The sequence below is a fragment of the Periplaneta americana genome, chromosome 14 (assembly GCF_040183065.1).
Source record: "Periplaneta americana isolate PAMFEO1 chromosome 14, P.americana_PAMFEO1_priV1, whole genome shotgun sequence".
NCBI lineage: Eukaryota > Metazoa > Arthropoda > Insecta > Blattodea > Blattidae > Periplaneta > Periplaneta americana.
This window is the reverse complement of record NC_091130.1, coordinates 30586877-30612481: the sequence shown is the minus strand read 5'-3', so window position 1 is coordinate 30612481 and position 25605 is coordinate 30586877. Positions and strand designations below refer to the sequence as shown.

General features: G+C 35.6%; 2 protein-coding genes across 9 annotated transcripts in view; both read right to left on the bottom strand.

Moving 5' to 3' along the window:
• Spn (Spinophilin) overlaps nt 1–18090 on the bottom strand; it is a 595298-nt gene extending 577208 nt beyond the window's left edge. For 3 of the 8 annotated variants that reach the window (XM_069845171.1, XM_069845175.1, XM_069845173.1), the window contains exon 1: nt 17398–17826. The gene's annotated coding sequence lies outside the window, so the exon portion shown is untranslated. Of the gene's footprint in view, nt 1–17397; nt 17827–17854 lie in introns of those variants that run through there. The other 5 variants (XM_069845176.1, XM_069845177.1, XM_069845174.1 and 2 more) reach the window with 3 other exon arrangements.
• Nucleotides 18091–19111: 1021 nt separating this feature from the next.
• On the bottom strand, nt 19112–21580 carry LOC138713241 (YTH domain-containing protein 1-like). The gene is made up of 2 exons (XM_069845183.1): nt 21437–21580; nt 19112–21245 (listed from the first exon to the last, which is right to left on the bottom strand). Exon 2 carries the CDS (start codon nt 21170–21172, stop codon nt 19796–19798), a length of 1377 nt encoding a protein of 458 aa, XP_069701284.1. The 5' UTR covers nt 21173–21245; nt 21437–21580; the 3' UTR covers nt 19112–19795.
• Nucleotides 21581–25605: the final 4025 nt, after the last annotated feature.

Here is a 25605-nt window from a genome sequence, read left to right as displayed (position 1 = left end):
TAGTAGTGGTGGTGGTGGTGGTGGTGGTAGTAGTAGTAATAGTAGTAGTAGTAGCAGCCGCCATAGTTGTAACAGTAGTAATAGTAGTAGTAGTAGTAGTAGTGGTGGTGGTGGTGGTGGTGGTGGTGGTAGTAGCAGCAGTAGTAGTAGCAGCTGTAGTAGTAGTAGTAGTAGTAGTAACAGTAGTAATAGTAGTAGCAACAGTGGTAGTAGTAGTAGTAGTAGTAGTAGTAGTAGTAGTAGCAGCAGCAGCAGCCATAGTTGTAACAATAGTAATGGTGGTGGTGGTGGTAGTAGTAGTAGTAGCAGCAGTAGTAGTAGTAGCAGCTGTAGTAGCGTAGTAGTAGTAGCAACAGTAGTAGTAGTAGTAGTAGCAGTTTATTTCATGTCACGCATTTTCAACTGCAACGTAGACAAGAATTGGCTAAGGCTGCTATTACACTATCAAAGTTCTTTGACAAAGAATATGATAAAATACTTCATCAAAGATCTTTGATAAAAGATAGAATTTGAAGTATATTACACTACATAAAATCTTTTCCAAAAGATTTTATCAAAGATAACCTAAAATTGGAAACAAAAGCTCTTCAAACACATGTTCCACAACAGTTAACACATGTTCTGAGGATTTGTCCATACTAATATTTACGCGTTAAGTTTATGATTTGTTTATATTAATATTTACGTGTTAAGTTTATAACACCATGAATGAAGAACAGTAATATGTTTGTTTAGCTACAATTAGTTCAATTATTACAATATGAATGTTACTGATTAAAGAAACAGAAAGAGAAGCGCCTGTGGGTTAAACCATGGATTACAAGACGTGATAAGAGAGGTATCCATCAGAACTTAGGCCTACTCAATTTTTGTGGTAGCAACAGTCCAGTTATATTTGTGTTACGCCATATTTGTTTCAAGGTATAGAAATCTTTTATCAAAGATAACTAGCTGCGCTTACATTTTACAAAAGATATTTTATCAAAGAAATTGCTATAAAAGAAAGCCCATTACACTGCCATATATTTTATAATATATATTTTATAAAAGATCTTTGTCAAAGAGCTTTGATAGTGTAATAGCAGCCTAAGAAATTATACTTGCAGCTCTCATCTGGGACAGAATTATTTTAGGTGCAGTAACCCACAACTTTACTTTCCCATGGAGAAATCCATGCTAAGAAGGTACATAGAGTGGAGACAAACTTCGCAGAAGCGATTCGATGTTGTCATATATCTATTATTACTTCAATTTTGGTATCGTCATTATCATGTAATTTCCTTATATAATTTTTGCTTCCTTCAACGTTGTACCCTTGAAACTTTCAGTGCTAACAAAACCGGTAACAAGCAAGATGAAATATTAACAGAAACGGCGATCTCTACTAAATCATAATAAATTATACAGTAATGTACCGGTATGTTACAATTCAGTCAATTATGATGAACGACTCGTCATTACAGGTTACTATGTACAATTTTGAGGAAGTGTGTCATTTGCATACATCATTTTTCTTTGTTACTATTAATTCTATTCCTTGAAGTGTTATATCTACGTATACGTACGATAACTTTTAGGAAGTAGGTAAGTGTGTTAACATCTCTTCCAGCATAAAATCTTCTGATTTTGTTTTCTTTATAAAGTCTACTGAGTTGTTTTGGTTTAGTTCGTTTGCTCATGAAGTTCTCTGGATCAAAATTCTTTCCACGCGACTTAGTTTGTATGTATGCCTCATCTTGGTGGCCACAATATTTTGTCTTGGCTCATACTTAACTTACTACAACTAACAGCGACTGAGTCTTAACATTACAACTGGACAACGTTGCTTAACGGGTTAGGTACAGTTTACAGCAGTAAATTTTTGGAAATATTCAACATTTTTTTTCCTCTATTACTGTATCTTGTAGAATAATAAAAATTACTGTGTAAAACACTGTCCTTCTGCTTTCACGATTTAAAGAAAAATTATATATATATATATATATATATATATATATATATATATATATATTTTAATTCAAAGAAGTGGCAGTTCATTGTGCAGCGACGAAGAGTTTCCCTCATAACTCAAAAACTATCCAACATTCTATGATGAAATTGTTTGTGTATTTATGCATGTCATATCTATAATATGATGCAAAATCATTCTCTACCTTTGATAGATTGTCTGTTAAAAAATAAATTCATTTAACAAAATGATCAAATATCAGTATTTTCTTGTAACACAAAATAAAAAAATATATATATTTATTGAGGAATGTAGCTGAAAGAAATATTGAGAACATGAGTTTCAGTAATAAAAAAGAGAGAGAGAGAACATGAAAAAGTTAAAAACTTTATGAGGTATGAGGGAAACGCTTCATCAGTGAACAGTGAACACTTCGAATTTTGAAAAAAAGATATATAAATAATTATTTTTTTAAATCGTGAAAATATAATATATATATATTTTTTTTTGTGCGAGATCGTGCGTATTTGCTTGCTTTCCGCACAAAACCAATACGCGGTAAGTGTGAAATACCACATTCAGTATTCCCAACGTAACACACATAACAATTTCCCTATTCTTACCGCTTAAGCATCATATTCATTTTACTGCTTTAGGCTTTTAACATATTATTTTTAAAGACGTTCAATATAGTAATAATTATAAATTGGAAACTTACCACTACAATTTCACCTAAATTGCACTGTTAATTATTGTTTTTAAATATTTGCAAAAATTAAGTAAACTCTACAACTCCACTAAAGTTACTGCATTTGTAATGCAAGTAACATTACGGAAGCCGTGAAAAATCAACAAGATTCCAGACTCATCATAGACTGGGGGGAAAAAAAAGACAGACGTATATCACGGCCTGCTGCAGTATAGTAAACACAGAAAACATTTTATCGGAACAATGTTGAAGATAGATAGCCTATATTTGTTTTCCAAAGTTGCCGTCATTGAACAGAAACCAAGACGGAGATTTCATTGCAACTAATTAGAAATTCCTCTTTTAGGTATGTAATAAACGATCTTCGCACAAAATAATGTACGATACACGAGCGGTATGTTTGTTTTCATGTTCTCGGAAATTAAAAAAGCTCAACTACGTTTCGCTTTTTCAATCTTTTCCTCGAACATGAAAACGTCAACATACCACTCTTTTAACGCATATTACTATTTTTCATACACCAGAAGGACAGTGTTTTACACATACTAATTTTCTTTATTGTACAAGATACAGTAATGGAGGAAAAAAATGTTGGATATTTCCAAAATTCTACTGCTGTAAGCTGTACATAACTCCAAGCGTGAATGACTCGTGTTGCTCTTGCCGGGTAAAAGCCGCGACCTCCATGAACTTAAGTCGCATGAAAAGAGGTGTAGGATGTAAACAATAGTGTAAAACAGCTTTGATGGAGCCTAAACATTTTAAGACATAATTATGTCAATTAAACGGAATGCCTTTCCTAAGAACAACTTTAATTCACGTAATCAATATTGAAAATCTGCACAGAATATTCTATTCGGTATCTTACTTACTTACTGGCTTTTAAGGAGCCGGGAGGTTCATTGCCACCCTCACATAAGCCCGCCATTGATCCCTATCCTGAGCAAAATTAATCCATTCTCTATCATCATATCCCACCTCCCTCAAATCCATTTTAATATTATCTTCCCATCTACGTCTCGGCCTCCCTAAAGGTCTTTTTCCATCCGGCCTCCCAACTAACACTCTATATGCGTTTCTGGATTCGCCCATACGTGCTACATGCCCTGCCCATCTCAAACGTCTGGATTTAATGTTCCTAATTATGTCAGGTGAAGAATACAATGCGTGCAGTTCTGTGTTGTGTAACTTTCTCCATTCTCCTGAGACTTCATCTCTCTTAGCCCCAAATATTTTCCTAAGAACCTTATTCTCAAACACCCTTAATCTCTGTTCCTCTCTCAAAGTGAGAGTCCAAGTTTCACAATCATACAGAACAACCGGTAATATAACTTTTATAAATTCTTTCAGATTTTTTGACAGCAGACTGGATGATAAAAGTTTCTCAACCGAATAATAACAGGCATTTCCCATATTTATTCTGTGTTTAATTTCCTCCCGAGTATCATTTATATTTGTTACTGTTGCTCCCAGATATTTGAACTTCTCCACCTCTTCAAAAGATAAATTTCCAATCTTTATATTTCCATTTCGTACAATATTCTGGTCACGAGACATAATCATACACTTTTTCTTTTCGGGATTTACTTCCAAACCTATCTCTTTACTTGCTTCCAGTAAAATTCCCGTGTTTTCCCTAATCGTTTGTGGATTTTCTCCTAACATATTCACGTCATCCGCATAGACAAGAAGCTGATGTAACCCGTTCAATTCCAAACACTCTCTGTTATCCTGGACTTTCCTAATGGCATACTCTAGAGCAAAGTTAAAAAGTAAAGGTGATAGTTAATCTCCTTGCTTTAGCCCACAGTGAATTGGAAACGCATCTGACAGAAACTGACCTATACGAACTCTGCTGTACGTTTCACTGAGACACATTTTAATTAATCGAACTAGTTTCTTGGGAATACCAAATTCAATAAGAATATCATATAAAACTTCTCTCTTAACCGAGTCATATGCCTTTTTGAAATCTATGAATAACTGATGCACTGTACCCTTATACTCGCATTTTTTCTCCATTATCTGTCGAATACAAAATATCTAGTCAATAGTTGATCTATTACGCCTTCTGCCAAATGAAATCTTGTAAAACTGCGTAAACGATGTCTGAATTCAAGCGGTGTACCTCACACTGACTTCGAAACTTCAAAATGAATGTTCCATTACGGACTTTCATTCAGGGTCGGTGCTGATGTCCCGAGGCTACCATCTCCTTTTAAGTAGTTTATCACCCAATCACTTCGCGAAGTGGTGGGGGGAAAACTTTGGAAAGGCGACATCTGACCTCTCACAGACTTTTCACTCTCCCTTAATTGCATTACCTTTAACGGTGAGGAACACACAAACACACTCTCCCCTAAAAAGCGTCATCAGAACAAGTCTTGTGCACGACTTCCAAGAGATAAGGTACCGCTCTTTATCACGTGACGATTTTATTTTTAATTTTATTTTATTAGATATGTACTCCTTATCCTACGTTCTATATGAAATATACGTACAACTTGTTTTAATTTTTATATTATGACGACGCCCATAGTAATACTGTAATAATATCGAGGGCATCATACCAAAAGGGCATATCAACAAATTTTGCGCTATTTAAATATTTTAATGAAATCTATTTATGTTTGAAAACAATCAGTATGAGAATCACAATTGATGTGAGAAAAAAATCAAAGAAAGTATACCTTGTTATGTAGACAAAGATAGGAAAAATCATTCCATATTTATATGGCTCTAATATAAGATTGCAGTTTTGTTGAAACGCCCTTCTGATATGATGCACTCCCTATAATAATAATCAGGGAACGGATTTATATGGACTAAAAATATATGAAATATGTAAATATATATGTAGTTATTTTTACCAAAATATGGAATTAAATATGGATTTTTACCAAAATATGGAATTAAATATGGACTTAAAATTATAAAAAAATGACTATGTACGTTAAATATTGGTACATTTTAATCAAACTAAACAAAAAATATAATGGACGTACCTTATCTTCCAATGTAGTTTCAACAAAACACAATTTTTATTGTCTGTTACCATAACAATAGGTTATAAACATTTCTTTCAAGTGCTGAAAAGTGAATCTTCTTCTATTGTCTCTGAGGATAGATTTATACTGACTAAAAGAGCGTTCGACGTCACAAGAAGTAACTGGTACATAATTCAATTTCACAATGTCTGCTGGGGATAAGTCCAAGTTAATCTTCACTGTTGATTCACCACTCATCACAGCAACAACCTTTTGTAGTTCTTCATATCCAGGGTTTTTTGAAAGTACAGTGTCCACCTTAGCTCTTACTGCATCTGCAACTTTACCTCTACCACGATTCAGTTGTTCCACAGTACTATTTATAATTTCAAAACTTTCAGATAGTGAAAGGTGCCTATTTTGGAGACTTTTGAGCGTTTTTATGATGCATGAAAATGTATGCTGAATGTGAGCTAAGTCATTCTTCACACTTATGTCACAGGTAACTGTTTTCGCAGTATCAATTGAGACTGCATCTTCAGAGTCCAATGCAAGGAGAACATTGTTAATAGAGTCTATATGTTCGGCATAATATTCAACTGCTTCTAGCCATGTACCCCATCTAGTTAAAATTGGCTTTGGTGGCAATGGAATTTCAGGGTACATTTCTTTCAACACGTTAACTCTACTGGGAGCTTTGAGAAATACTTTTTTCACTGATGAAATCAACAAATCTACTTTAGGGAAATTGTCTCTGACCACTTCTGCCACACGATGAAATGCATGCGCCACACAAGTAAAATGAGTCAATTTAGGATATACAACAGATAATGCTTGTCCAGCTTTGACCATATAAGGGGCAGCATCGCTAATAAAGAATAACACATTATCGTACATAATACCCTTTGGCCACAGGATACCCATAGCTTCGTTGAACAGTTTAACTATAGTTTTGTTATTGCACTTTTCTAGAACATCACAATGTAAAAGAATTCGTTCAGAATATTGTTCACTTAACAAACCGATAACTACATTACCAACAAGTCTACCTTCTTTGTCGGGAGTCTCATCAATGGAAACCCAAATTGAACTATCTTTAATTTCATCTCTTATCTTCTGTATTGTCTCATCGTAGATGGATGGAGCATACGTCTTCCTAAGTGTTGACTCATCCGGGATTGTATGTTGAGTATATTTTTCAAGGAATTCCCTGAAGACCTTATTCTTTAGTTTGTAGAGAGGAATATCAGCAGAGATGAGAGAACGGCACAGGTCGATGTTAAACTCAGATCTTACATTCGATGTTGTTGGTTGTGTTAAAAACAATTGTCTCTGCTTGGAATTTAGTTGTTTGTTGGCCTGATGTTTACTAGTTGTAATGTGTTGTTGCACCAGGAACTTTTGTGTAGATGATACTGCACACTGACACAAATTACAAAATAATATTTTATTGTCAGTTGATAAACCATCTTCTTTAAATTCTGAAATGTAACTTGTTAGTTTTGATTTTAAATTGACTGAATGACGTACTTTTGGCATATTTACCGTCTTTATAGTATGATTTACAAAACTGAACCTATGTGTACTCTGACTGGCATTTAACTGTTGAGCTGCACAACTGAAGTCTGTTAAAAATTTTAAATTAAATTAATACAGTTTTGTAACTTACTTTCCCATTGTTGATAGGACTGCTAATTTTCAAATAACTCTGATGTTAAAGGGATTACTGAACATGTGTTTAAATCTCTATTGTTGAAATGTATTTTTAAAAGTTAATGGAATTTTGTTTTGTTTTATTGTTAAACCTAATATAATATGGACTGTTTTATATGAAATATGGAAAATATATGGAAATTAACGAAAATATGTACTAAACTCTAAAATATGGAAAAATATGGAAAATAAAAGTAGGATTTTTCAACCCTACACATTGTGAAACATAAAGATAATGCAAAATATAAATTATATTAGCTTTATAAGTAAATATGTATTTACATATAAATCCTTTCCCTGATAATAATAATAATAATAATAATAATAATAATAATAATAATAATAATAATAATAATAATCCTAGGCGCATTTTAATAGAAAAAGGAGCATCTTCTGCGGACCTCTGGAAAAAGAACTAAGGAAGACACTACTGACTGAAGTGCTTTGTGAGAAGTGTGGCATTGTATGCGGTAGTAACACGGACGATGAAGTGAAGAGAAGCGAATAGAAGCATTTGAAATGTAGATATGGAGAAGAGTGGAACGGTTCTTTTTTTTTATTTTATTGGGTTATTTTACGACGCTGTATCAACATCTACGTTATTTAGTGTCTGAATGATATGAAGGTGATAATGCCGGTGAAATGAGTCCGGGATCCAGCTCCGAAAGTTACCCAGCATTTGCTCGTATTGGGTTGAGGGAAAACCCCGGAAAAAACCTCAACCAGGTAACTTGTCCCTACCGGGATTCGAACCCGGGCCACCTGGTTTCGCGGCCAGATGCGCTGACTGTTACTCCACAGGTGGAGTGGAACGTGTGAAGTGAACAGACAGAATAAGAAATGAAGCTGTGTTGGAAAGAGTGGGTGAAGAAAGAATGATACTGCAACTGATGGAGAAGAGGGAAAGGAATTGGTTGGGTCAATGACTAAAAAGAAACTGTCTATTGAAAGATGCACTGGAAGGAATAGTGAACGGGAAAAGACCTCGGGGCAGAAGAAGATATCAGATGAGAGACGACATTAAAATATATGGATAATACGAGGAAACAAAGAGGAAGGTAGAAAATAGGAAAGATTGGAGAAAGCTGTGTTTGCAGTGAATGAACGCTGAATGAATGAATCCTAGGCGAAACAGATCACTCAGGGCCAAGGTCGACCAGCCGACTAGTGGCTCACGTCCACATGGCTTATCAGAGGTACACGATAATTCTGGCTTTCAGGTACAGCTCTCTTTAAAGCTGACTTGAATAATTTTAAAGAAAAAGTTGTTCTGGAGCCGGGCATCGAACCCGGGACCTTTGGCTGAGCGCGCCAACGCTCTATCGACTGAGCTACCCCGGAACTCTATCAGGCCCATGCTCAATGATTTCCATTATATCCACATACCTCAAGTGGGTTGACAAGACGTCAAAGGCTCAGCATTGAGTGCACACCAAGCTCTGTGTGACTTAAATTTATGGTTTTCTGTTAACAGCTTTCCGGTATAGCTCCTGTAGAGCCGACATGAACTTGTCAACCCACTTGAGGTAGGTGGATGTAAAGGGAATAATTGAGCCTGGGCCTGGTACAGTTCCTGGGTATCTCAGTCAGTAGAGCGTTGAAGCGCTCAGGCAAAGGTTCCGGGTTAGATGCCCGGCCCCGGGACAATTTTTCCTTAAAAACGTGGCATTATGCGAAATTCACTCTCTTACTAACTTTCTCTCTTCTCTCTGATGTGGTTCGTCAGATATTAAAGTGCTTACTGTGTAACAGAGGTTATTTGTCAATACTTCTATATATGCAATAATTGTTCAAAGTCCGACGGGTGGCCTGGGCAGCAGTCGTGAATCCGACGCTGAAAAGTGAACCATCCTGTCTCAGCACTTTAAAACCCCCAGATGAGATCTGAGAAACCACGCAGGACCCGGAGCCACAAGTCTAAAATTCGTACTATCCCCAAGACTTCACTCTAGCCTATTTTTAACTATTAGCCTACATCATATATACCCAGATTGCTCATCCCTGTGTTAAAATCGGTAGCACTTTGAAGAGAACGACTGCCAGGATCGTCACCCGTCCGCCGTAAACAAACACGAGATGGCAGTACAGTCGCTAATGCAATTCAAATGGCAGTTATGATGTGACTCCTTATGTAACAACTAGATGGCAGCATAGTAAACCTGACAAAAGTTGTTACCATCAAAGTCTATAAGGCCGAGCAATCTGGTATGTATGATCTAGGCTATTAGGTAGCGAGCCTACAGACATAGGCGGTGAGAGAACCGTTTCCTTGGGGGGAGGGGGGGCAAAGCAAAACCATAGAATCCCCATATAACGGGTACATCATTTACCTCTCCATTACAGCTTGACCGTGGTATAGTATATCGGAATATGATCATTTAATAAAGGTGTTTTCGGTGGCGTGTTTCTTACACTGTTACATCCTTATTCGCAATGTTTCGGACCGAGTTGTATAGAGCTTGAACTGTAGGTCTACTACAAATTATAATAGAGCATAACTTAAAACAATCTCCCTCTTTTTCTCTCTTGTACAGAAACACATGCATACATCACTAAAACTACGTAACAGTGCTAACAGAAATTCTTTTATATGAATTTTTTTTTATTTTATTGGGTTATTTTACGACGCTGTATCAACATTTAGATTATTTAGCGTCTGAATGAAATGAAGGTGATAATGCCGGTGAAATGAGTCCGGGGTCCAGCATTTGTTCGTATTGGGTTGAGGGAAAACCCCGGAAAAAACCTCAACCAGGTAACTTGTCCCGACCGAGATTCGAACCCGGGCCACCTGGTTTCGCGGCCAGACGCGCTGACCGTTACTCCACAGGTGTGGACTTTTATATGAAGCTTACCTTCCTGAAGATATCATATGAAATGTAAACTCTAATTGTTTTATTTAATCTCGTCTTTAAGTTTACATATTATACCGAGATCACTTTTTTTTCTGCATTTTTGTGCTGTATGTTATTCATATTTCTCCAAGTGGCAGCTTGAACACATGCTGACTTCTAACACATGAGTACATGCTGTTACAAAAGAAAGTGCTTCCATTCCTCAAATGAGGTATAGAAATTATTATACATTCAAAAATTAAAAATAAATATTATAGTCTAGACACATGATCTGAAGACATTAATTCATCAATTTAAGCACAGAAACTTAATCATAAATAAAAGCAAAAAAAAAAAGATCTTTTGAATGCCATATTTTCTAACGTTAATAGAAAAATAAAAAAAAAGAGTTGAGACAAGTTTGGAGGACAGTGCCCCGCCATAACACCACCTACGCCTACAGAAGATAGATGAAAAATGAGTTGGGGTGTAATTTTAGTGGAATGAAAGAGGGATACGGAAGTATACCGAGAAAAACCCTCTACAACATCTGCTTTATTCGTCTCAAATTCAATCATGACTAGGCCGGGATAGAATCCGGTCAGCTTGGATGGAATATCAGCGTGCTGAAGCTAAGCCATAGAAGCGGAAATATAATGTGGTACTGTATGTCTAACTAATAGAAGCAGTAATATTGAAATAAATCTCAGCCTGTGTAACGAACCACTAATGCACAACTGGAAGAGATGGAAACAGCCGCAAACATCCAGAAAATAAAAGAAAACCTGTAGGAAAACCAGGTGGACTACTGTATCCATATGTGAATTTTTCAATACCTGGCCACATAAAAAGAAGTAGAAACACCACTTTGCTTCTCCACTCTTCCGTTTCTTTCTCCTCTTATATTATTTAACAATAAAAGCTCTCCCCCTTGTCTAGCTCTATGAAACACTATCCACGCCAGACGAACATTATGTGCCACACTTCTAAAGGTTGGATGCTAGTTATTCTGGAGGTCCTTTTCGAGAAAAAGGATGTTCCCTCTCCCCGACGACACTACATACTACGAAGGTGTACAGGGGACATGGAGATAAAGAACGCTTTGCACTTTTATTCACATTATGCAGTGTACGATACGTTCAGCATGGGTACGCATAGTAACCTATTTAATACACAAAGGTCCTTCTTAAGCCTATAGTTAAATACAATGATTGCGACAAAATAATATGGAAGAAAAATAAAGAAAAATGACATTTGAATAATTTCATGGGGAAAATTGTTCCGGGGCCGGGTATCGATCCCGGGACCTCTGGTTGAACGTACCAGCGCTCTACCACTGAGCTACCCGGGAACTCCACCCGACACCGTCTCAACTTTTCCCTTTATATCCACACAACTCGCGTGGGCTGACGAAACGCCAGAGACCCAAAACGAGTGCACACAATCTCTGTGTGACTTGGAATTGTGGTTTTCTGTGGAGTTCCCGGGTAGCTCAGTGGTAGAGCGCTGGTACGTTCAACCAGAGGTCCCGGGATCGATACCCGGCCCCGGAACAATTTTCCCTTGAAATTATTCAAATCTGCTTTACAGGGAGCTTCACCTGAAAGACTAGATTTGCATAAAAATAACATTCTTTTTTTCCTCTGTCTTGTTACATAATAGGCCTATTAACTTCATGTAAAAAAGTCTGTGGACCTAATTATCTGAATTACATGACTACAGTATATAACAGTGTTATTTTTTTTATTTTAGTAGGTTATTTTACGAGGCTTTATCAACATCACAGGTTATTTAGCGTCTGAATGAGATGGTGATAATGCCGGTGAAATGAGTCCGGGGTCCAGCACCGATAGTTACCCAGCATTTACTCATATTGGGTTGAGGGAAAACCCCGGAAAAAAACCTCAACCAGGTAACTTGTCCCGACCGGGAATCGAACCCGGGCCACCTAGTTTCACGACCAGACGCGCTAGCCGTTACTCCACAGGTTATAACAGTGTTGTTCGTACACCTAGATATTGTTAAACTAACTTTTGAAATGACATTAAAATTCAAAATATATCAATAAAATTAATTGCATTATGTTTGACGAGTTAAACACGAACACAGTGACACGAGTAAAATTAATTTACATACACTCTGTTACTTACATACTTACTGGCTTTTAAGGAACCCGGAGGTTCATTGCCGCCCTCACATAAGCCCGCCATTGATCCCTATCCTGAGCAAGATTAATCCAGTCTCTATCATCATATCCCACCTCCCTCAAATCCATTTTAATATTATCTTCCCATCTACGTCTTTTTCCCTCCGGTCTCCCAGCTAACACTCTATATGCATTTCTGGATTCGCCCATACGTGCTACATGCCCTGCCCATCTCAAACGCCTGGATTTAATGTTCCTAATTATGTCATGTGAAGAATACAATGCGTGCAGTTCTGCGTTATGTAACTTCCTCCATTTTCCTCTAATTCCATCGCTCTTAGCCCACATATTTTCCTAAGAACCTTATTCTCAAACACTCTTAACCTATATTCCTCTCTCAAAGTGAGAGTCCAAGTTTCACAACCATACAGAGCAACCGGTAGGCATAATATAACTGTTTTATAAATTCTAACTTTCAGATTTTTTTAACAGACTGGATGATAAAAGCTTCTCAACCGAATAATAACAGGCATTTCCCATATTTATTATGTGTTTAATTTCCTCCCGAGTATCATTTACATTTGTTACTGCTGCTCCAAGACATTTGAACTTCTCCACCTCTTCAAAAAATTTAAAACTACATATTCCGTGAAATTCATGTAACACTGTTTTTTCGTACACTTACTCCACGGATGGGGGTAGTTACGTTTAGATGCATAGTAAACAAGCATGCAGTGTGCACAGGGTTGTCTTTCAGTTGAGGTCACTTCCGATGGCATTCATAGGATGTGGAGGAAGTCCAACACAGATAATGACAGAAACAACACATTACCTACAGTGAAACCACAGTCTAGTATATAGACTTACAGTCACGAAGCTTGAGTTGTTGAGGGTGCTAGGAACAATAGACTGTGCCGGTACTATTTCGCATTGTCTGTAATGGGGCCATAGTAGCGATCCTAGTGGTTAGCAACTATCTATGGATGCATATTTCCTACATATTGAGCTTCGTGACTATATACTAGACTGGTGAAACACAAAGGTGGATGCATAATGTTGTGGGGATGTATGTCTGCAAATGGTGTGGGGAATATTGAGTTCATAGTTGGGATTATGGATAAGTATGTGTAACTTACAATAACATTTTAAAGTCTAATGTTAGGCAGGGTGCACAAAAAATGGGGATGCGACCTGTGTAATGTTCCAACAAGACAATGACAGTAAACATACTGCTCAAATTAATAAGGATTGACTCATATGGAACACACCCCAGCAACTGCGAACACCTCCTCAATCACCAGACTTAAACCCCATTGAACATTTGTGGCGAATTCTGAAAAATGAGTGTGAGAAAGCTGAAGTGTCCAACCCTATAGGAATTGAACATGTATTGAAAGAAAAAAGAGCTAAAATCAAACCAGAACAGTGTAAAAACTTTGTAAAATGAATGAAAAGGAGATGTCAATATTTATAATAAAGTTGAAATGTTATGCTACAAGATATTGTTTTTCACAATTGTAAATAACTTAAAGAGTACGAACAAGACTGTTACCTTATATAGAAATTGGACATGTTTTTGTTTATTTTGTTTTGTGTAATGTATTCAGAAGTTTATATTTTATTTTTTGACTTTAATATAGTCCAAAGTCCATGTGTAATAAATAGTTCCCTCATAGACAATAGGCTAAATTAAATTATATATTTTCATAAGATAAATTAGAGTTTTATTTGGAAAATAGAACTGTACAAACAACACTGTTATAATTAGGCAATACTGTACGTACAAAATTTGATTTAATCAGCATTGTTACTTCCTTCTCCATCTCTAAATTCTATATTTGAAGTTTTACTTTAAATGTTGTACCAACACTTAAGAACCTGATAGGATTATTAAAAATATCTCCCTATTCGCAAATGCATTCATTAATACATCGTAGTAAATTGGTTAGAAATCAAAAGAACATAATGATTAGTGTTCTAACAATTTGTTATTTTACAAGTCAAATTGATTAACTAGTACAAAATATTTGATTTAATCTGCATTGCTATTTCCTTCCCCATCCCAAAATTCTATGTTAGAAGTTTTATTTTAAATTTTAACACATAACAAAACACAACATAACAGAATTCTTAAAAATGTATCCCTATTTCCAAAGGCATTGTCAATGCAGTAATACATCGTACAACGTAGTAAATTGGTTTAAAAAAGCAAAATATCATGATTATGTGTTCTGACAATTTGTCATTTTACACGTTAAGTTTACTATGACAAAATATTTTATTAATTCAACTCAAAATAAACGACATCGTTTCATTTACGATTTGTTTGTGGTACCACACAAAAGAAACATATTACTACTGAAGCAAACAGAGCTAATAGTATCAATGTGTCAAAATATTGCCTATCAAATACAAAGAAATATTCTCACAGTGACTATCTGCGAGCAGAAGAAGGCTTTCTCAAACAGTAACTTACAGTAGGCCTCTATACAGTACCATAAATATTTTAAAAATTATGTCCAGTTCAACACTAATGGCACCTTACACGAGTAGAATTCTGTTTCTATAATGAAAAGTGACATAATAGGTTATAACAGAGCAAGCCATGAGGTGTGCGATAAAGTATAGTAACTTCATTTGACGGTGTTCAGAAAATGGCTTACTGTCCAATCCCAAAACTGTTTAGAAATTCCCTACTTTATATCGATAAAGTACAGTAACTTCAGTTGACCGTGTTCAGAAAATGGCTTATTGTTCCGCTAAACTAGCGCTGAGTTAGTTCCCTTCGTACTCCGCTTATGCACCTTCAACTGTCTTACAGCTCTTTCCTCAGTAATACAAACGTAACTTAGGTGACATTACGAAGGTTTCAGGCTAGTATACACTCACGCTATGCCTTGCATAGGCCTATACGAATCGGTGATAGGTTAGTTTAGGCTTTTGTTATGTCTTGCATATACGAATCTATGCAGAATTTTCAAGCGCTGGGCAAAGCCTGGTGATTTTTATTCAGTGATGTCAGTGGCTAGCCCAATGGTGAACGCACAAACGAAGTTACTTTATGGAAACTGTATGTTTATTTCATTATTATTTGTTGTGTTTTACCATTTTGCAATAGTTATTGAATTAATACAAGTTTTGCGTTCTTCACATTACATCGTATCATGTGTTTTATATCCCTACGCTCCTTTCTTTCACTAGACACCACAACGTTTGTTTGTACTTTCACTACCACGTAGGCCTATCTCTAATTTCAGACTAATTTATTACATTTGCGAACAATTTCATTTTTTCAAATAGGTCTGGCATATATCCGTATAAAATTCTGAAATTTTCAAATCCATATCCACAAAAAAATCCCCTACAAATTCAACCATTTTCGCTTGCAAAATCATCGGAACTAACTCAGCGCTAGTTTCACTCTTAGGCCTATGTTTTTGTTAAAATTATAGGCATGAAGTAAAATGTTTGCTTTAGGCATCACAGGACAGCCACACTTTGTGACATATATGCAATGTCTTTATAAATGGGACATGAAAGTTTCACTCCCAGTCAGGTACTGAATAAAGAATCCTACAGCTGCAAACACTGTAAAATGGGCCATTGGGAGCATTCATTACTATACCATGTCAGATGTCAATAACACAAATTGTTTTTTAAAAACGAATGTAAAAATTATTATGCAGGTCTATACCAATAATTTTATAAACAATTTCTTAAATAGTATCTTACAATTAAGATGTGTTCATTCTTTCTCCTCTATGGTGTGTTCTGACATAAGCACATCGACAGAGATGTTAAAATTTAACAATCAAGTCCTTGAAATAATTAAAAGTAGGCCTAATACGGATATAAGTGAGCGTGGTTAAAATTCTGAATTTTGATATCATCCATTTCTTACAAAGTTATATGGCTTACGTTATTACATTTTATTAGCTATCTAATTTCATTTAGGATGCAGCTCAGATTTTTTTTTTTTTTTTTTTTTTTTTTACATATTTAGCTTTAATTCTGCTAGATTTGAAATCGTACAGTCGAAAACTCGAATTTGTCACCCTTATCTATTAAACGTTTAATTTCTGTCGAACTTCGTTGCTCACTCTGTGTAACATTGGACCATGGTTAAGTGAAATGGGGTCGATAATAGTAAATATAAAATCAATCGTCTAGGTATTTCCCTGATACAATGGAATAAAAATACTCGAGACTTCTTTATCAAACAATAGTCGAAGAGTCATTTTATCCTAGTAGCTTTCAGCTCAAGAAGTACAGTGGCTACTCAATATAATACATAAAAAGGGCCTCACTGCGAATTTCACAGTAATAGATATTTGCATTACTGTAGCCTACGTTGAATAATAAAAATGAATTCAGATCATATCTCCGTTTGTTTACTAAAATATGCTTTAAATAAGTATTTAACGGTGTATGTTATGTAATGTATAGGCTACATTGTTTATATAAGATACAAATTTATGGAGAATTTCTTGTTTTCAAAGAGGAAGGTCTAATTAAAACTCCGGTAAACAAGAAGACATCTTAACAAACCCAATTTCAATTAAAGAAAAAGACAATACACTTCTATAAAACTGAATTTAAAATTTTACAATTCTGCGGAATGTCTACAACACTGCACAGCAATACTAAGTGAAATCTCTCTTTTCAGTATGATAGTAACTCAATATTATGATGCACACACTTGTCAACCGTCCGACGGATGGTACACATGCAATGCATGTCGCTTTCAAAGATGTCATACATACGAAAGTACAAAGTAAATTCATTGGGAGTCACGATAAATGTGTGCCTAAAAATTCTACTTAAACGCATTTATCGGCATAATTCTCAATACTGTACTGGTGATACAAATTTCCAATGTTAGAAAGTCATCTAAAAAAAAAAAAAAGCTGCATACGCAAGTTAATAAAATATAGGTACAGTATATATATAGCAAAATCAATGCAAGGAAAACAAACCAAGACTTACACGTGCATTTACCTAAAATTCTACAAACTTTTCCTTATTAACTAAAGTAAAGAATATAAAATACGAACACATACCACATGTTGATGATTTCTGTTGTAATTATTCCCTTGTCAAAAACACGTATCTCCGAGTCATAACACATTCCATGTCCCACCCTAACATTAAACGTTAAGTTTCTTGTAGATTAAAATAACTATAAACTATTAGTAGTGCCTAATATTCACAATCACATTAACAACACTCGATGCTTCTATTCTTCTATATTTGATTTACACATCCCACTGCGTGAAAATATATACAAGCACCTTCACAGAACCTGCCCGCGGCCAGCCTCGTCTGCTCCAGTCAACAACCCGAATGTGCGATCCAAACGAATAATCGCCAGGTGGCATACATATCGGGATGTTGCCAACTGATGAAAATACCATTTTGTCGTCACCGGTATCACGGTAAATAACAATAATGTTGTACAGCTTTGTAGTTTATGTCCATATACTGTACATCCGAACTTGCATAATTACAATGTCTTACCTTTGTTAACAGCCGTCGTTGCCAAATACTTCAATACAGATAATCCATTTTGACACTTCTCTTCCGACACGAAGTTTTCATTTCGTATAGCGTAAATATGTTTCCTGCTACACATCCTACTCATTTAAAGCTTTATACATGAGTAACAAATTTTGCAAGAAAAGACCATAACCACTTTCTCCCCCACCGGATTTTACAAGACCCACAACAGTCGTTTCCTACCTTTGACACTAGCGCCATTCAGCGTCTCGTCAGTGAATTAACAGAACCCCGAAAAACGAACCCTGCATTTCTTGAAAAAGAACTCGGAATAACATCACGTGACTAATCAATAAATCTGATGGTTTTAACGGTTTCAATATACTGGCGAATAACAAATAAGAGAGTACGCGCTTTAGGTTGCTATTGGCTGCTTGGGCAGTTACCCCATTTCAAGTGACGGAAATGTATTAATGTTGGTTATAAAGTAAATATTATGAATGCATAAAACTTTAATCGAAGTAAATGCCTATTAGTACAATCGTTGTATTATTCTTATGATCGGTGTGGAAAATTAATAACTATATGGATTTTTCAATAGTATAATGACTAATGTCTTACGCTTACGGTATTCTGACATGGCGGAAAAGCAATGCCATAATGCCCATAATACAAAGTTCTCATTCTTCGAAATAAGGCTATACGAATACTTGCAGGCTCTGACGCACATTGTAGACCCTCATCAGCGAGAGAAAAAAAATTGTTGAAAATGCATAAATACTTAACTATGTGTTAGGTGTTAAAAAAACTCTCAACAATTATATTAATAAATTTGAATTTCAAAGTTATATCATGAGATACAATTATTATCATCATCATCTTTTTGAACCTGTCAGAATGAACAAGTCAAAAAATTCGGTTGCAGTTGCTATGATCAATAAGCTGCCACAATTTAGAGACGTTGTACATTTTAACAGATTTAAAATCACCTTACAACGTTGGCTAATAAATATTAAGGAATTTTAGACTCTTCTGTAGACCTATTTTATTTTGGATTTTATTCTATTTTAAATTATGTTTGTTATATCTTTGCATTCTGTATTTTCACTTTGTTATAGTTCATAGCTGTCACTTTCGACACTCATGGCATTAAATACAATATAAAAACACCATAATTTGCAGTAATTATTTTATGACATTGCGTACAATGTGGAAATGTTCGAGGAACTGCAGGAATTTATCACACATTGAAATATAAGAAATATTGATGCAAAACAATTAACAATTATTCACTGTAATTCAAAACAACAGCACAACCTCCAATAATTCAACTCAATATTACATTCACAAAACAATAATACTTTAATTTATACATATATCTCGAGAATAGAACTGAACAAGTGCTGCATTTTCTGAAGAATGATATACCTGTACTTCAATCAATGTACTTTCAACCCTACATTACCATGTAAATTCACAGATTCCAAACAGAAAACCAATACACACCATTATGTAAATGAGGCAATCACAAATACAGGACTATATTCATAATGAATTGATACTGCATGACTTAAGGATCTCACTCACTATCAATAATGAAGGTAAACTAACCTTGCCTTATTTTGTTATAGAATCCTAAATAATGCAGCTTCAATATATTATGGATGCAGTAGTTCCAAAGTATATGCTATGCTAAATAAGCATCCCATACATAAATAGAGAACTGAATCTGTGGGTCATATTTTATCCAGATGAGTTGCCATGTTCCACAACACTTCGGTCAACTATTTCTTGGCAGAAAATAGCCATTTGCTTTAAGAAACATTAAAAGAGCATGAATTATATTCTGCTATATTTCACAATGAAAAATCTCAACTGAATTAAATATGACCTTATGTGAAGTACAGATAATAATAAATTAAACCGTACACACTGGAGTCTAGGAACAATACAATAAACCAGTCATCGCCGTTCTCTGTAGCGATGATGGTCCCTGTCCCGATCTCTTCTTTCACTTGTTCTCCACAAGAATTCATCCACTGATCGATCATACGATCGCTTGTCAGAGTGGCTGCTAGAACGAGCTGGCAACGAGTACTCTGGAAGTGGTAAGCCGTCATAGTATCGTGGGGGCGGAGGCATGGTATCATAAGGGGATGAGGTGGAGGAACCATACATGCCTGGGGGAGGGGCATAGGGCATCGGCGGAAGCTGATGTTGCAGAGATCGCATATAATCTGCCACATACGCTTCAGCTGCTGCAGCAGCTCCACTATAAGGTCTACTGCTATCTCTGGGGCTTCCAAACCACATCGAGAACCTGTCCCGGGACCGTGAGGATGAAGAGCTTTTGTACACACCACCACTGTTACCGATGCGACTGCGGCTGCTCAGGAAGTACTTCCGACGTCCCCTTCCGAAGGAACCTCCACGGCCTCGCCAGCTATATGAAGTTCTAGGAGAAAACCGACTACTGCTCGTGTGTCTGTGGTGGCTGTCATATCTGTAACGTGAACTACGAGGTCTCACCATTTTAGCAGCTTCCTTAGATTTTCTAAGAATGGGAGTCATTTCTATTCCTTCGTCCACTGGAAACAGACGACACAATTCTTCTGCTACTTTGGGCTCGATCTCCTGTCCATCGCGGCCAATTTTCACAGGTTTACCCTCATTCCAAGGGTTATACAGATGCATTGTAGAATTAAATGGTAATTCTTTACGACATACCCAGTCCACTCTAAACACACCACCAAGAGCTTTGGCCGACAGACCTGGAGGTAGAACCCAAGATATTGGGGAGACATCTCTACGAGATTCTCCGTGAAGTCGCGCAAAACCAGCGAACTTTCCACTTTCTTTCACTGAGAAAATAAGTAAAACGTTCCTAGATTCTCTATACGCCTGGTTAAGTTTTGACTCATTTTGTGGAAGTGTAGACCACACTCCCTTCGCTTTAGAAAGAGTAACATTTTCTGCATTATTACTCTTAATAACAAAAAATCGAGCGTCTCTAAATAAATAATTCAGTTTTGTCATATAGTCATACGATTTACCCTTCTCTCTTGATTTCGACCTCTTTACTTCTGGTGTCGGGCTTTTCCTGTCCCTTGAACGACCTCTTCTGTGCCTGGAACGTCTGCTCTTGTGATCCGTAGAATCAGAACTCACAGAGCTTATACTGGGTTGACTGGATCCACTCTCCGATGAAGACGAACTAACCTCACTTCGGGTATCATATTCTGGCATCTCGTCCAGTTTTAATTCATCGCCCATTTCTTCCCCGAAACTGAGGTTCAGATTTTCCCCATCATTATTAGTTTCCATATCGCCATCCTCCATAATTACCACGTTTTAATGATACCTTCTAATTTTGATAACGGACGCTAATCTCTGTGTACAGCTGCTCCATAACCTGAAGAAGAAATAAAGTAAAATAAAGTAAGTCTTATTATTCCATATGTAAAGGTTATTTACCGGTTTCGGCATCATATTATAAACACAGGTACAAAGTTACACTTATATCTCGTAACAGAATGCCAATCAAACAAGTAAACACAGAAAGCACAGTATATATTTAAACAAGATACATAAATTCACATATACCTCTTAAATATCCAAATAACATTCATTACACATTTTCTTGTATAACTGCTAGACATCCAGACATCACACACATCAAGTGTATTTTATTATTATTTTTTTGTTTTGAAGAACTACCAACATTGCAGCAAGTATTTGTAAACGTAGGAATGAAGATGACGCTAAACTCTCAAAACACACCAGTGACATATATTGGGATTTACGCAGTACTTTATGAAATATTTTTGGATATTATTTAAAACTGAACGTGAAACAAAAACATTATTTAACAAGATTCAATACTCTCATGCTTGAAAATAATAAGTTTGGAGAGAAACTGTACTCATGTCACAAGAGTAAAGTTTGTAATAGAAATGTTCGTGCAGGACAGCCAAATTTTGAAAATAATAACAACACGCTATCTATAATGTTGACTCAGTGATCTCAACATAGAGCTCAATGTGTTGAATGTTGACCTCTTGTTTGGACTGCTTTTCATGCATGAAAGCTATGAGCATTTCAGGGTATTCTGAATTTAAAAAGCGCCAACCCCTTGATTTCCCCAATATTCAAATTACAACCTACAGCTTCTGCGGTTTCGTTCGAAATAATGATTTCATATTATTTACCGGTACAAGTTAAGAATAACATTTCTGAGTGGAACCGTAAAGTTTATTATAATTTTTTAAGTGATGATATCGAGACGCCGAATATCCTGATTGGAACAAATTGCCTAGTTGCTTTTTTTTTTTACTGACTATTCAGTTACCGGTATTTAAATTAATAAATAACGACTTTACCTACTGTGTTTACATTTTTAAATACCGGTACACATTGTTACTGTACCTGATTGACTAATTTCGATGTTTTTTTTATTATTATTTGCTGAATCCCGTTGTTTTCTTTTTTTGCCTGGTTTCTCTTCAACCAATTCGAAGCAAATGCTGGGCAGTTTTCGGCGTTGAACCAAGTCCATCTTAACAGTATCAAGATGTACTTGGTTGAATCCTCGGGCTCATTTCGTCATAAATAATTTCAACTTCTTTCACCATTATTTAATAGTTTCAGTTCAACACAGATGCAGTACCATTGACTTGCAAACAGAGGTATCATTGTGAGGAAATTGCTTAACTCTGAGGGAGGCAGGGGGGAGTTAAACGCGGACATCGTCGGAACCGAGTGTTGTGTAAGCTGAATCGACAGATAGTGCCAAACAGTAAATCACGATACAGTAATGAGGGCCTATGGATTTCTACAGTCGATAGGAGTGGTAAATACAAGCATCTGGCTGAGGTGTATAAGTCTTCATCAGGCATCCCCTCCATGAAATTAAAAATAAATAAATAAATAAACAGAGGGAGAGAGGAGAAGTGATATTCGCTAGTCGAAAGCTTGGAGCATTCCAAAATCTTAACTCGGCTGATATCCCACGAAAACATATTAGCAAACCAACGCCGAGAAAGCCTCAAATCATACATAGAAGTGATATTGTTGACTTTTTAATATGAAAACTATTTTTTCTTACTGCATATTTTATGTTATGGTAGTAGTAGTAGTAGTAGTAGTAGTAAGTACCTAAACCATATAAGTAAAGTAACTTAAATATTACAGTCTTGCACTCCTACTGTTGCAATTAATATTTTTCTGATTAATAATAATAATAATAGTTTTATTTTCCCTGGCAGAGTTAAGGCCATCAGGCCTTCTCTTCCACTCAACCAGGATCAAATCACATACAGAAAAAATACATACCGGTATACAAATATGAACTTAAAAATAATAATAAACATAATTGAGTAAAAAAGAGAGATTGAATACATATACACAATCAGCATTAACTTTGAAATAACAACAATAAAAAAATATATATGATTAGGTTCTAATGAATCTTCCTTAGGACATCTTTTCACCACATGCCATTTTATGAAAATCGATATAAGCATACTCGAAGTTAACCTTGTTGATTAAGGTTCGTTTTAACCCTGATCACACATATACCAGATTGTCCATTCCCATGTTATGAAATGGAAATATAAAATGAGAACCACAACCAGACCTTCCACCTTTGCAAAGGAATTTTTTGGTAACGACCGCTAGATGGAAGTAGTTGCTCCATGCAGTGCCATAAGAGTTATAACTTGACTTTTTTTGCATTCGCTAGATGACAGCATAGTGAAAATGACAAAAGTTGATGACTTTAAAGCCCATTAGGTTGATTAAACGGGTTACATATGTAATAAGTTGAGTTTTGTCAAGGTCCACAAACTATTATTGAGTGAAAACACTCGTACAAACAAAGAAGAAACTCAACTAGTTTAATAATATTTAAGTATAGAACATAAATGACTTTAAAATGATACACTTTTTTTCCACTCAGCATTTAGGATCTGGCTAAATTCATTTAGAACTCCAAATGGCCAATATTTCTGACGTGACACACTGTTTCACAAACACATAATCGTGAAGAAGTTGCAGAACTCAGGGTAAAGAGGGAGTTAAACTTACACATCGTGAAATAAGATACATCTCAAATAAAATCTTGGGTCTTCTGTATTTTCTCTCAGCACGGTATCCCTTTTATTTTCCTCTGGTACAGAGTAGAGACACAAGGGGCTGGCACTGCAACCTAAGGCTTATTGTGCTTATCACTCCTATTCTGTGAATGATTGGGTAGCCAAACAGCTATGCTTCTGTACAAGTACAGCATGCTGCACCATGAATTTAACCTAGGCTATGGTATGGATGATGATGATGATGATATGTGAATTAATGATGACGAAATGAGTCCGAGGTTCAATGCCGAAAGTTACCCATCAATTCTGCTTCAATTGGTTGAGGGAAAACTCCAGAAAAATACCCGAACCAGCTCATTTCATGGCCAGACTCTAACCGTTACTCCACAGCAATGGACCGGGTATCTCTTTAAGTGTAACCCAACCAAAAGTTTCAATTTTCCAAGGGGTTCCAGCAACTTACGCAATATTCCATTGCAGTTGCATTGGTAACATGTATATACATATTGCTTCAATTCTGCAACTTCTGAAGCATGGGCGTCCCTTTTTAATTTTCCAAATATCGTTCTAACAGCTGACATAAAAGAGCAATCTTTACTCTTAGAAATCAGATTAGTTTCTAAGTCATATAAGATAGAAATTATCTAAAAAAATCGTAAATGTTTTTCCTACCTTTTTAATCACTGAGTAAGAACTTTGTTTCTGGCTGCGAAGAACTATTCACTCTCTCACTTTACTCTTCAATATTCTTCTAACCTCTAACCCTAGCTACCTAGCTTCTCGTTTTCAACATTTGTCCTCCTATCACGAAATAGATACTCGCTCACAACACCATATCACACTCTCCATTCCTAAACACAGAGCATCCTTCTACTCTTCATCTTTCACCGTCTCTGCAGCTCATCTCTGGAACTCTCTATCACAACATGTCAGAGACTGTCGGACATTGTCTAGTTTCAAAAATAAATTAAAATTGCACTTTTTGAATTAGATTCCTTTCAGTTATAAGCCCTTTTCTCTGCCATAGGAAAAATATAGGCTACATATTTCTTTTTCCTTCCTTTCCCCCTTTTGTTCTCTTTATCAGCCGATGAATTTATTATCATAGCCTTTTCATCGTGAATTTTATTTAATTTTCGTATTTCTTTTCTTTTTTGTTATTATTTTATTACATTCCATTTTGATATATTCTTCCTTACGTTTTTCCATATTAACCATTTGTACTAAATGAGTTGCTTTCACTATATTCCAATGTATTTTACTTTCTTTTTTTTTTTTTCTATTATGGTATTATTTTCATGTTGTTTAGTGTCGATTTTATTATGCTATTATTATTATTATTATTATTATTATTATTATTATTATTATTATTATTATTAATTTTTTTTGTAATATGTTAATATTCTGTTCTTTAACTTTTTGTTAAGTTTTAACTGCTTGTATACTTTGTGACCTGGTAGAGTGTAAGAGAAGGCCCTATGGCCTTAACTCTGCCAGTATAAATAAAGAATTATTATTATTATTAAAGATAAAGGATTTTCAAAAACAATTTGATGGCAAATGTACATTTATCTTGAGACTCAAAAAAAAAAAAAAAAAAAAAAAAAAAAAAAAAAAAAAAAACGCCGAAAGATGTTAAATTGTGGAGAGTAAAGCAAGCCATATTGTTTTACTTTAGCC